Source organism: Oreochromis aureus, linkage group 14 (genome assembly GCF_013358895.1).
Source record: "Oreochromis aureus strain Israel breed Guangdong linkage group 14, ZZ_aureus, whole genome shotgun sequence".
NCBI classification, from domain to species: domain Eukaryota; kingdom Metazoa; phylum Chordata; class Actinopteri; order Cichliformes; family Cichlidae; genus Oreochromis; species Oreochromis aureus.
The window spans coordinates 4,910,707-4,924,033 of record NC_052955.1 but is presented as its reverse complement, the minus strand read 5'-3'; the positions used below and the strand labels follow the sequence as shown (position 1 = coordinate 4,924,033).

At 41.4% G+C, this 13,327-nt stretch overlaps 2 protein-coding genes across 2 annotated transcripts; one reads left to right on the top strand and one right to left on the bottom strand.

The window, feature by feature from the left end:
* Positions 1 to 529: 529 nt before the first annotated feature.
* clns1a (chloride channel, nucleotide-sensitive, 1A) lies at positions 530 to 6,182 on the top strand. The gene is made up of 8 exons (XM_031741623.2): positions 530 to 926; positions 1,831 to 1,967; positions 2,135 to 2,281; positions 2,400 to 2,510; positions 3,479 to 3,484; positions 4,276 to 4,449; positions 5,142 to 5,208; positions 5,810 to 6,182. Coding segments are annotated over exons 1-8 (762 nt in total). The 5' UTR covers positions 530 to 807; the 3' UTR covers positions 5,811 to 6,182.
* Positions 6,183 to 7,623: 1,441 nt separating this feature from the next.
* aqp11 (aquaporin 11) lies at positions 7,624 to 12,908 on the bottom strand. The gene is made up of 3 exons (XM_039622431.1): positions 11,939 to 12,908; positions 10,254 to 10,370; positions 7,624 to 8,375 (listed from the first exon to the last, which is right to left on the bottom strand). Exons 1-3 carry the CDS (start codon positions 12,534 to 12,536, stop codon positions 8,275 to 8,277), a joined length of 816 nt encoding a protein of 271 aa, XP_039478365.1. The 5' UTR covers positions 12,537 to 12,908; the 3' UTR covers positions 7,624 to 8,274.
* Between the last annotated feature and the right edge of the window lie 419 nt (positions 12,909 to 13,327).

Below are 13,327 nucleotides of genomic sequence, written 5' to 3'. Positions count from 1 at the left end.
ATGCACATTATATTTGCTAAGCAGCTTCTTATGTGGACCAGTGTAATTGGAGTGTAATCCAAACGTAATGAGTTACTATTTTGAATATTAATGATTCTTTTTTATTAAGGCAGTGTTTAAATCAGTTACTGAACCTCCTCAGTTAGTCACTCAAATTTGTAACCAGTGAGGAAGCCCTTAAGTTAATGTCTTTACCAACAAGTGAAAAAAAGAAAGAAAAAAAATCTTATAAAGTCAGTGGTGTTTACTCAGTATGTCCTTTCCTTTTTTATACAGATAATCATTTATTTTTACTTTGTTGATTTGTGCTTGTTTATTTAAAAAATCGTGTTTGTACGGTCTATATGCTCAGTCTTTGTAAGAATGTTTATTTTTTACTTTTTAAAAAAAAAAATGTAAGAATTTATGTTTCCACATCTTTAGGAATAAAAGATTAGGGAGCAGCTCCATCTCGCGGCAGCTTTTCAAACTGCCAATCTGGAGTGTGTGAATTCTCGTTGGGAGTTTTGTGTTGTCGCGATACTTCAGCGTGACGTCACCCTGAACCAGCACTTTGTAACTCCAGTGTTTTCAGTTTTTGTCACGCCTGTTCTCGCACTCAAAGATTTCCGTCCCGGATCTGCTAATCCAAGGGAAGAAGCGTTATAGCACGGCTGCTGTTTTCTCGCCTCCAGCTGTCCGACACTAATTTAGCACTGAGAAGTTACCCCGGGTGAAATTAGTCAGCTTTAGCCAGTACAAAATTTATCACGCAGCAGCGCGTTTTCACCGGTTTCTGTTCTTTCCCGTCCCAGCGGACCGAGGACTATGGTGTTACTGAAAAACCTCCAACCTCCCACCGAGGGAGTGAGACACGAACAAGCCGAGACCACGGCGGTGATGGACGGCCAGCGGCTCGGCTGCGGCACCCTCTACGTCGCAGAAACGTAAGTGGTGCACGTGGCGCGTGTTTTGCTCTTTGGCTCGTGGGTCTGGGGTTCAGGCTCGTGTTTATTGAGGTTCTTATCGAGCTTTCACGCGCACTTTATTGGAAATTACACCAGTTTACATTATAGACAGAAAAATAAACGTCTGCTCCGTGCGCTGAAATCACTTCCGGAGCACACTCTTTCAAAATAATACGTTGCATAACAAAATGTGGATGTCTTCTTTTGAATCCAGTATTAGAAATATGTTTACTTATTATTTATATCACATTTTTTTCTTGTACCTCTCCGTAAACATGATATATTTTGTGTGTGTTTTTGTATACCTTAGACTCTCGGTCATGTTAAAAGGCGGGTTTTTTTTTTTCCTTTCATGTTTATTTTTACATAAATGTATTTTTTATTTTTATTTTTTTGGAATTTGTTTCTGTGCTATCATTGTATTTCTTTCCTTTTTACATTGTCTTTGCGTTCTTTTTCTTCTTCGTGTTGCTATATTATTTCAGTTATTCAATTCTTAATTTAATTTCTTATTTATTTTTCTTAAGCTAGTAAAAATTTTTGGAAAAGCGCAAAACAGCAATAAACTGGGAAGGAAACATTGTGTGCGTAAATTCAGATTTTGCAGCTGTGTTATATTTCTCACAGACCCACGCTGCATTACAATTACATACTGTCTCATTACATATCTTTTTACTTTCAGGAAGTAGAAGCAAACAACGTTAAAGTAATTTAGTTGTAATTTTTTAACATTTTTGAAAATATCATTTGATAAATTAATAGTCAGTTGAGACCGTAATTAGTCGTTGCCAGAAAAGTCAGATAATAAACCTGACAGACATTTAAAAGCATCTAAAAGTTGTTTAGTGTTGTTGTTTAAAGCAGTTTGTTTTCTTTTTATCAGGCGCCTGTCGTGGTTTGACAGCTCAGGCCTGGGTTTCTCTCTGGAGTATCCCTCCATCGGACTGCACGCCATCTCCAGAGACGTCAGCGCTTACCCACAGGAACACCTCTACGTCATGGTCAACGGCAAACTCAACAGTGAGGCGAAGTTTACATCTGAACTTCATATCTCTTTTTACTTGTTTAGGCAGGGGAGTCCAGTCTTCGGGTTGTTAAAGCGTGTTTGACCTGTTCTGTACAAATAGTTTCTTTACAGTTTCTGAAGGAGTTTTGGGTCACTGCTGACTTCTCCTGTTTCCTTACAGAAGAGAACGAGGCAGAAATGGCAGAGAAAGCAGCTGATGATGATGATGATGATGATGATCATGACGGCAGCAGTGATGGTGGTGACGATGATGAAGACGAAGGGACGATCACAGAGATTCGATTTGTTCCCAGCGACAAAGCGGCATGTGAGTGACCTCGCTGGGGATGAGCAGCAGACATTTCAACATGGCTGCACATCCTGTATAAACAACAGTTGGAGATGGCGCAGCATCACACTTATACCTTTGTGTGCTTTACTTGCAGTGGAGTCCATGTTCTCAGCCATGTGCGAGTGCCAGGCGCTTCACCCCGATCCCGAGGATGACGACTCGGACAACGACTTTGAAGGAGAGGAGTACGACGTGGAGGAAGCCGGTGAGGCAAAACTCAAACGCATAGATGCAGATTGCACCTGGCTCAACGTTACAATGAAGTGGTCTGTAAAAATGGGTCTGATTTCAGTCTGGATGATTTAGGATCCTCTTTTCATGCACTTGTTTGTCTCTTTAGCAGACACAAAGAAGACAACAGCTCCCCGCATTCCAACAAACAGTGATCTAAATCCTCAAATTAATACAGAAACAGAAAATCTTTCCAGAAAAAAACTGAGTTTTCTTTTTAAGCATTTTATTGTATTTGTGAATACAGAATAGAATTGGCTTTGTGTCTAATTGTATTTCTATTGAAGTGATTTTCTTACATCACCAATGGCTGTTCTTGTAAAGTTGATCTGTTCTGCTCATTTCCAACCTAAATTTTTATTCTTGGACACTGAATTATCTTTAAACACATTTCATATTTACTGTATTCCTCCTTCCGACAGCACCACAGTTCATCCTCGATCCTCCTTTGTCTGACACAAACTCCTCCCGTTTATCTCCTTTAGCTCCACCCTCCAAAGGAGCTCCACTCCTTTAGCTTCCTTCTGATGGATGGATGGATACTTTATTAATCCCACAAGGGAAATTGTTGTTGATTAGCTTTGTCTTGCAAAGAGACGGTCTGACTCGCCACATTATGGATGTCCCCATGTTTGAGATTAGACAGATCCAGGTTATAAACCAATCCTCATTAATAAGCGCTTAAAGGCTCATAATGATTACTTGTTAGTATGGTGACCTCGTGATTTGTTATGGTGGCTGTTTTACTCGGAGCCCGCACCATTGTAGCTGCATATATGACAGAAAATAAGGATTACCAAATAGTTCCAGTTTAAATAGTTACTGTAAAGAACATTTGATAAAATACTTCTTTGGTCTGAATGTAAAAGTCTTTTCATTTTTCTCCTTCTGTCTTTTCTCTTTCCCCTTCACGGACTGATGACTCGGACTGTTTGCTTGCAGAGGCTGGTAAGTTTAAATGAGATGAAACACCTTGCTGAGCACAGAGTAACTGATGTTTATGGCAGTGCAGTTTGGACAGGTGGAATTAAACACTACTCTTTGTAAATATGTCACTGAAGAAGCAGCAGGACTGAGAATAGATGGTTATCAGCAGCTGAACTTTCAAAATAAGAGTGAGGGGATTGTGCTATCCTGTTGTTAAGTGATGATGTGTGAACCCTGCATCCAGGTCCAAACTGCTGTTGTCTTTTTAAGGTGTCATTTAATCTGAACAAGTCCTTACAATTAGTCAGTGATCACTGCCTGTCTCTCTGGGTTTTTATTACCACTATTCATCTACAGCACATTTTAAAGCCCAGTTTTTAAAACCATGTGGTGTAACTACAGCCCAGCGGCTCAGGTTTGCCAGACACCAGATATTTGATGGTGTCAGAAAAGAGTCACTCTGAGACTAACATTGATTTGAATGGGTACTGTTTAGTTCTCCGTCTTCGTCTATGTGTGAAGTGACAGCAGAGTTTTTCAGAAATCCCTCAGAACATGGTGCATCATCTTTAGATGGAACGGCTAATGATGTCAGACTTACAGGGCAGACTGGAGATGCCACTGTTTCTTCCAACAACCAAAGAAACAGTAGAAAGAATTCATGAGTCGTTGTTAGATATCAGTCTGGGAGCTATATTCTGTGTACGTAAAAGCTTTCAACACCTTTATCATGTTACAGCAAAAACACACAGGTAGAATTTGTCTTTAAATTGTTGCTGCTGCGTCACCATCTCTCTCCTCCACCTGCTTAGAGCACGGTCACGCTGACATCCCGACCTTCTACACCTGCGACGAGGGCCTGTCGGCGCTAACGCAGGAGGGTCAGGCCACGCTGGAGAGGCTAGAGGGGATGCTGGCTCAGTCAGTCGCTCAGCAGTACCACATGGCTGGAGTCCGGACGGAAGAAACAAAAGCCGAGTTTGAAGGTCAGTCACATAAACCTCGACCTGTCGCTCTTTGTGTTTTAGTTTTGTAAGTAATGATATGACACACGAACACGATGAGACAGATGTGAGGGACACAATTACAAAAGTTTCCAGACTAAAACTAAACAAAATGACACCGTAGATACAAAAAAGGCCAACTCATGTTCAACGTTGCTCTGATGTGTATCAGGAGGGTGGAGGAGGAGATGGTTGATCGGCATGCAGCCTGTCATCCATTGCTATCTGAACTTTGCAGCATTAGTGTTTTGGTTGCCACCATGTTGGTTTATTCAACAAACTGTATTTGTCAGATAAATTCATCAAAATGCTTCAGGAGGCACCAGCAGCATAGACAGAGTGGAGGTGAAGCCTAGCAGGCAGCTAGCAGCTACACCTGTGGTGACACACCTGTTAATCAAAGCAGCCAGTCCCTCACTTTAAGCTCATCACCTGTACAGTTGTTACTAAAAATGAAACTATCCCATGTTTTTCTTACCTGCTTTAACCAGTCAATGAGAGACGAATAAATATACTGTTCAGTTTATAATGTAGAGCAAATATAAATGACTTACTTACTTTTCCTCAAAAAAATCTTTTCTGTGCAGTGAAAATTAAAGTATTTCTGGATGATTTTCAAGATGAGGATCAATTATTTTAAGATTTATTTCTGGTGTGTGTGTTTATGTTGACAGATGGGATGGAGGTGGACACAGCAGCGATGGAGGCGGGTCAGTTCGAGGATGCTGACGTCGAGCACTGGTAGGTCTCAGTGTGACGGTCAGCATTTGCAGGAATTGGCCGTTAGAAGCAGGAACAGGCAGTTTGGCCAAAGAGCAGACGTTACGAAGAAAGAGAGAGCTCTGAAAAATCAATAGCAGAAAGCGTGGTGATAAAAGAGTAACCTGAGGGGGAAATCTTTTAAAACTTCATTTTGGGGCAAAGGCGGCACACTTTTAAGCATTTCTAATCAGATTTAACAGGTGATGCTATAAGTGCCGCTTTTAATTACCACTGAAATAAGAATTCATTTACATGATGCTTCAAAATAAGTAAAGTCACGTTTATAATGGCTGCAAAAGATCATGTGATGATCTTTTGGGTCCAGATCCACCGTCTGAATCTCAGCGTGCCAGTGAAATTTAACTACACTCACACTACACTACCACTTGTTTAACTAAAAAGGCATGTGCAGAATAAAATGTAAAACATGTGCTGAGATGAGAAACATACTGCACACGGCCCACTGAGCTAATCATCAATCAGTGTTTGCATTGATTAACCGTGTCGTGAACTTGCGACCACAGAAAAGTTGCCTGTTTGCAGTTTGGTTCATTCGTGTGCGTTCTGACTCTTTCTGTAGATGGAAATCGTGTCTGCAGCCAGTCAAAGCATCAGTGTTGCATCGTGGGATAGAAGACAAGGACAACAGCACTTCTTTAAAGCTCTTACTCTCTTTTCTGTGAAACCTTTTACCGCTCAGCTTCTGACATCTGCTCTGAACCATCATGTGGTTTCTGTTAATTCGATAACGGTCACATCGACATACTGTCAGGCACTTCTGTAACAAAGCTACTCTGGACTTTTGAGATGCAGTCCTGAACGTGTTTGTAAAACCAACTAACGCTGAGTTTTTGTTTGTTTTGTACCTAATGACCAATTGAATATTTGATGTTTTTGCTGAGGACAGTGGATCTTTGTATGTGATTGTCAATAAACAAGTAGTTTTTGTATCAGCTTGTTTATTTCAGTGTTAGTGCAGATAACAGTGAAACTCGATGTGGATGGGAGCACCAAAGTTTGTCCGTCTGAAGTTACTCATTAATTTGTATATCACGGAATTTCAAACACCACAACAGTTTGAAGTGTTTGTCTTCAGTCCTGTGTGAGTCATAGATGTGATTTATTTCCTACAAAGTAAAAAAAACTGAACAATCGTCCTCCAAGTGTTGATTCCATAATTTTTTGTAAATGATGGGTTTGTAAATGGAACAGTTCTATAGGATTATATTCTATAAACCATAGTGATGGATCTGGAGAAGATGACTATTGAACCACCAGCCTTCCAGTAATGGTACACATCCTGCACTTCCTCCTCAGCTGTCATTGAACAGGCAGTGAATGCCCACTCATTTGGATATGCGAGGAGCAGCGCCAGGAGCCTCTGGCGGCAAATCTTTTTTTTTTTTTTTAATGATTTGTATATGATAGAAGCATCTGAGTAATTTTCAGCTTTGCATGGTCGAACATGTCTGAGTTCTCACCAAGGTCAGTCAAAAGGGGAAGTGTAATCTCACAAAATTATATTTCCTTGATGGTCATCTTTACACTGGATTGAGTCTTGAATTTTGCAAATGTTTAATGGACTTTATCAAAAACGGTAATCATAAAAGAGTGAATGAGCCAATTATTGCATCGGCTTGTGAAAGTTGCTTGCAGATTATCTGCACAGAAGAAATCACAAAAAGATTTTTATTTAACTTATTTGAGCAGCCGTTTATCCCACATGGCGAAATGGAAACGCCATTTTTGAAGTTTCCTTCAGTTAATCATCGCAAAACAGATTAAACTTTACGGCACGGGTCTCAAACTCGCGGCCTACGTCACACCTATTTGCGGCCCAGATATTGACGTGAAGAAATATAATGGAATTTGGTCCTTGAAGTTACTTTTTTTTGTTAGGGAGGATGTTAAAATGAGTTCTTTAAAAAGCAAAAAGTTCATTAATATGAAGGCAACAAGAGCAGAGAGCACAAACATGCTGAGGGATTGGCTGTGTTAGTCCAGTGAGAGAGTCAAAAACTGATGTGTACACTTATGTCTGCGTTTTTATTTTGTTAAATACAAACACAATTATGAGGTGTTTTCTTGATTTTTTGTTTTTCTGGTACTACTTGAACACTAAAGTGGCCCTCCAATGAGATGGCAATGCCAGCAGTGGCCCACAGCTCCCTAAGTTTGAGACCCCTGCTTTATGGTATCAACATAAAACTGATGCATATTTATAGAGGAAAATCTGGCTGAACAGCAACAGATGTGTTCAGACTGACACTTGGATTTGGCTGAAATGTGCAAAACTTCAGGACAGCTTTCATAGTAAGCTAGTAATTTTTCATGGCTTCTTTGGATACGCTAACATTTTTGCAGAATCTTTCCCAGGATCAAAGAAACAAGCAATCAGCACTGACTACACAGTTTATTTTTGCATGTACAGTATTTACAAAGAGCTCAAAGGCACTAATTGCAGTTGTGCAAAAACTAACAGACGTGCATGTACACTCCTACACTGTGCATGGCTCAGGAATGTTATATTAGGTAAAATATGACTAAAATACACAGATCCTTTACTCAAAGACAGACTAATGAGGTTGTTGCAATATTATGCTACATCACATTTTCAGTTTGCAGTTGTCAGATTAGTGTAGTAGCTTAAAAAAATTAAACATAAAATAGGGGCTAAGTGTATATTACTGTATAACATTTGTTTGCAGGGGTACAACACATCTGTGTTCTTTATATCAGCTCTGTGGTTCCAGTCGTTTAAAAAAAAATCTCATGCAAACATTATTTTAGTAACCCTAATAAAAGGTCAGTGTGTTGACTTAAAAATACAAAAAGTTCTACGAGTTTGATTGAAAGTAAAATGTTGGCGTCCATTGCCCTGCTCATAAGTTTAAAAGCTAATTTTGTGTTGAACTTCTTAGATGTGCTTCTGGTATCCCTTAAAAAGAAGTGCATTCGTGCCGTTCTTCTTCTTCCTTCTTTCTCAGCAGCAGGTTGACAGTCCGTCACAAACAGCTTCACCTGAAAATCGCCATCCTGCGACACTCACGCCTTCTTCTTGCTCTCCGTGGGAAGATGGCGAGGCGACGGTTTTCTTGAGAGTGCAGGGACGATTTTGTCGAACAGCAGCACCGAGCTCATCATCCCTGAAAGAGCCAAAAGTTGTTTTCTGTATATCAAACATTAAACTTCTGAATAAAACATTTAAGGTGTTACTGTGAAGCGATGCACACCGCTCAGATAAATGAAGCAACTCCCAAACAACAGTCACCTCGAGGTGCTTTTTATCCAAAGGTATCTTATTTTTTAACTACACAAAGAAAGTCAGTCAAAAACTTGAATATTTCATCGACCAAAATCTGATGTGTGCTCTCTTACGTTTTTGAGATTTGCTGTTGCATGAAATTAAATGTGCCTGAATCCTGAAACAGCAATCATGGGATTTATTCCATTAAACAAACGATGTCATTCCTGAAGCACCGAGAGATATTTTTAGACGCTCGTCGCGCTGCCAGTGAAGATAAAATACACACGTCTTTGCTTCAAACAAATGAGTCATGAGATTTTAATATTTAAGCAGCTTATCAGATTTGTGTCAACACTTTGAACACAACTGGCTCGCTGGCTGCCAGAGACACATGCACTAAAATGTAGCAGTGCTCATCGCTAATGTGGTTTCTTCTGTCTAACAGTTCAACTAAAACCATTACTGGTGATCCACGTGGCAAAGAGGGGTCATTTATGACCACGGCTCTTTATTTCTGTGTACCGTCGTGTAAAAATATTTTCTATCTTGAATCTGTCCTGGAAATATAAAGATGAAACTGTCTTTAAGGCTGTACCATGTTTTGGACTCAACTTGAAAGAAAGGCAGATGTGAAGGGTAAAAGTGAGGTCAGAGGTCAAATGTGACATGATATTTGGATTGAAACTATATTGTGATATTTAAAATCTGCATATACCAGTGCAACTTCCTAACTGTCGTCAATACAAACAAATGCAGCAGAATTTTAAGCACAGTTTTAATGATTAAAAACGTTTTATGAAGGTTTGGCTGTATTTGACCTTAAAGAACTTAGAGCTTTTTATTGTCATTGAGCGGTTTCTTGCACAGTGAAATTGGGTAGCTGGACCACAAAGGTGCAAAAGTAAAGAAAAGAAAACAATATACAAGGAGGGAAAAATAAAAAGCAATATATATGTATACATATATGTGAGTAAACTTACATGGTGTATGCGTACAAACATTGAAACAGAAACATTGTGGGGCAGTTATACAATATAATAAATAAATAAATAAGGGTGGAGGGGCTATGGTCATTTAGGGTGGGGATGGTAATTTCACTGAGACCAAAATATTGCACAGAACATGGAAAGACTGAGAAGGTCAGAAAGAAGGTCAGAGGTCCAAAATAAGGTGATATTCAGGAACCCCATTTATCATTCCCTATATGCTGACAAGATGAAAATACAATGACAGTAAGAAACATAGTTTTAAATAGCTCTATTATCATCCCTTTGACCTTCAGAGCAATCAACTGACCTTGAAGGAAAGGTCGGAGGTCAAATGTGATATGATATTTTAAACCTTTGTATGGTATGTTCTATATGTTGACAATACACACCACACTTGTAAGAATCATCGTTTCTTAGTTAAAAGGCTTTTTGTCTATTTTCAAATAGCATGTAAGGCAAATGTTACTGGATTGTTAACACGACTCCACGCTACACCCCCTCAAGGTTTTAGCAGAATTCATTCAGAACTTTTTGAGCTGTCGTGTTTATAAACAAAATGAAAAGCCAGAAGAAATTTCAATTTAAAAAAAGTTTATGTGTTTATAATTATTAAATGTCAAAGACCTGAATTTATAGCACTGAGGATTTTCCAGCCAGTTTGTGCAAAAATCACATTAAAAACTATTTTCAAACTGATGTTACTGGCTTCAGTCGGCAGCAGGAGAAACACTTGTGATCTCTTTAAGTTGAGATTTTTTTAACGTCTCTGTCAGGTGTGTTAGTCTCACCGAGCAGCGGGCCCAGCCAGTAGACCACGCAGTACTCGAGGAAGGAGTGTCCACTGCAGGGGAACTGTGTGGAGAAGGCCAGCGCTGGGTTAAAGACAGCTCCGGTCACGGTGCCACCTGGACACACATGCACAGTTTTATTAGTGAACTCACATTTGTTCATCATTTAAATCTGCTATACAGCACAATGGAGCTGAATGCATTCCTGAATCTGCCTTAGAAAGTTAAAGTCTGTGTCTGTCATATTTGGATAGAAAAGCATCTGGAGTCCAGATGCTTTTCTATCCATAAAGGTGTAAAAAGAGAGCAGAAAATTATAATACTCCAGCGGATGTGTGACTTTAAAGGTTACTGGCTGAAAAAAGGTCATTGATCACATTTTAATCAGATTCTCTGGAGGAAAATTTGAAAATATTTCCTCCTAAAAGTGTATTAGTTCCAAATAGTAAATTAGTGAGTGTATTTCATGGCAGTTTGATTATTCTGGGACAAACAGTGCAGTATTCCTCAAAGCAGTCTTTAATAATAATAACAGTCTTTTTTATTATTGGTCAATGAAAAAAATAAATCCTCTTTATTATCAGAGTGAAAACAGACTTCCACAAATGAATGTCAACTGATGACTCCAACAGCCAAATGACTTATAAAATCCTAAAATCACATATTTCTGGAAGGTCCACTCACTGGTTATTCAGCATGCCAGGCTACAGTTACACCATGCAGACAAAAGAGCACTCAGAGCAAGTTAAAGGAAAGGTTATTGAAAAGTAGCAGTCTGGGAATGGATACAGAGGAGTTCACTTAAATCTGTCATTATGAAACGGAAGCAATCAAATCTGCCTAAATCCGACACTCAGAGGTAAACTGGATACCTGGCTGACCATCACGTTCATGACCAGGTGAGGACGGATCAAAGATCAGGAGTCGATTTTAAGCGTTGAGTTTGGTTTGATCATAATTGTCCCAGTCTGCTTGTTCTATATAAACACACAGTGAACATGTGTCCCTCTACACACACCACACACACAGAGTAAAGGTTCTACAGTCACGCTGCCACCTGATTGGCTCCCGTTCTTAACACTTTAGGACTGAGGCTTTTCCAAGCCCTCAGTGTTTGTGAAGAGAGACCGTCATCATGGCTCTCCCACAGGGTAACGTGTCACTGCCTTTCGGTGCCTGCACTAGCCTGAGGTGGGACACGTTACCACATAACTATAAGCTGCACACTTTTGTGTGTAATATGATGAAAACTACCACAAACAAACGTCTTGATGCATTCTCAATCATCCAGGAAAGTAAATCTCCAAAAGTTGAATCTGTTCATCTGGACGTAGCGTTTTGTGGGAGAAACGTTTCGTCACTCATCCAAGTGACTTCTTCAGTCTCAGCTGACTGCAGGTTTCCCCAAACCTTATAAACAGATACCACAAACAAAGCAGCTCCGTCCCTCACACCGCTAATGCGTGTTTATGAGAGCAGGAGGTCTGAACCACTGTTCAGCCACATTTAGATGATTTTTATGTATTCGTGGCTGAAGTGTCTGATTGGTGGCCGGTTCGTGTCTCCCCCCAACAGTCTCCGGCACCATGTAAATACGCTGATGTGCTCGTGATTTCCGATCACGTGATTAATTAGCGCTGGAGCCAGATTTGATTCCCTGCAGCAGTCAAACAGAGTTATCATACCTGCATAAACCGCTGTGGTGATGACCGCAGCCACGGCGTGCACGCGGTATTTCTCCTCCACCGATTGCGTGTGCGTGATAACAGTCTGAACCGCAAAGGCGCACGCGAGCTCAACCGCAGCGGCCTCGTGCAGGGGCGCGTGGATGGGGCTGGTGCATCGGAACCCGAACAGCTTGTGTCGCGCGTGCAGTCTCGACAGCCCGACCGCCCACAGCCTCGGCACCGCAGCGCGTGCAGCGGCGGCCGCCGCAAACTGGCACGCGATCCTCCGCAGGGCGCGGGAGCCCGACAACTTGGCGCGGTAGGCGCGCTCGAGCGCACCGGAGGGGTTCCCGATCGCCCCGCTGAAGGTGAGCCCGTGGACCACCGACGCCAGATACGTGAAGGTGAGCGCGAGACCAGGCTCGATGCCGCCCACCTCGGACAGCAGCTTGAGCTCGTGGGTGCAGCAGCACAGCTGGAAGGTGGACACGAGCTCCACCGCGTACTCGGAGAGCCCGGTGTCTGCCAGGGCCCGAGCCAGCAACCTGCGGGTCACGTCGCTCAGCGCGACGATCCCCGCGAGGACCGCCAAAGACACCGCCACGTCCGCAGACATGCTGCCGGCCGGTCCGCGCTCCCAGCCGGGGACCGTCCCTGTGCGCGGCCGCTGCGTGCACTGAGCTGCGGGCCTCCTTTCCCCCACTGGAGCGCACTGATGAGGGGGTGCGGAAGTCTTTGCTGTGCCGGGGTGCTGCTTCTGTATACCGGAGGATGTGGAGTTCAAGCGGGAGCAAATGAGCTTCAGTCTCGGTGGCTCACATGGTGCGGAAGTGACTGAGCTCCGCAGTCCTCCTCCTGCTGGTTGTCTGCTCTCAGCACGGAGTCAAATCAATATAACGATGTAGGGAAAGGAGGACTGATTCACTGCGTTTCTTCTCCTTCTTCCCCTTTCATCCATGTTTTTTCTCCCACTAGCGGCCCCGTGACGTCACACACAAACATTTTAAAATTTACTCAAACAGAAGCAATAATCATATTTAAATGACCAAACAGTACAAAAGAGTTACTATCAAATTATATTTAATGTCAATAATACTTTTATATTATGCAGAATCATGAAGTATGATCATGAGTACTGGTTCATTAAAGTATGCTTCACTATTTTGTTGCAGTAGATTATTTTAATTAACCTACTTTATATTCTGCAGTGAAATCTAAATTAGTGAAGAAATAAGGCGGACACCATAAACCATCCCTTAAATTATTTAAATCAATAAAGTGTTGGCCTGCATTCTGTTTTTGGCTGCATGTTAAGGTCAAAATGCTGATTAATCATTTGAAGTCAAAGTTTAGGAGCTCTGATCCAGTTTACTGATATACTCTGCTCTACATCCTGCACTGAAATAT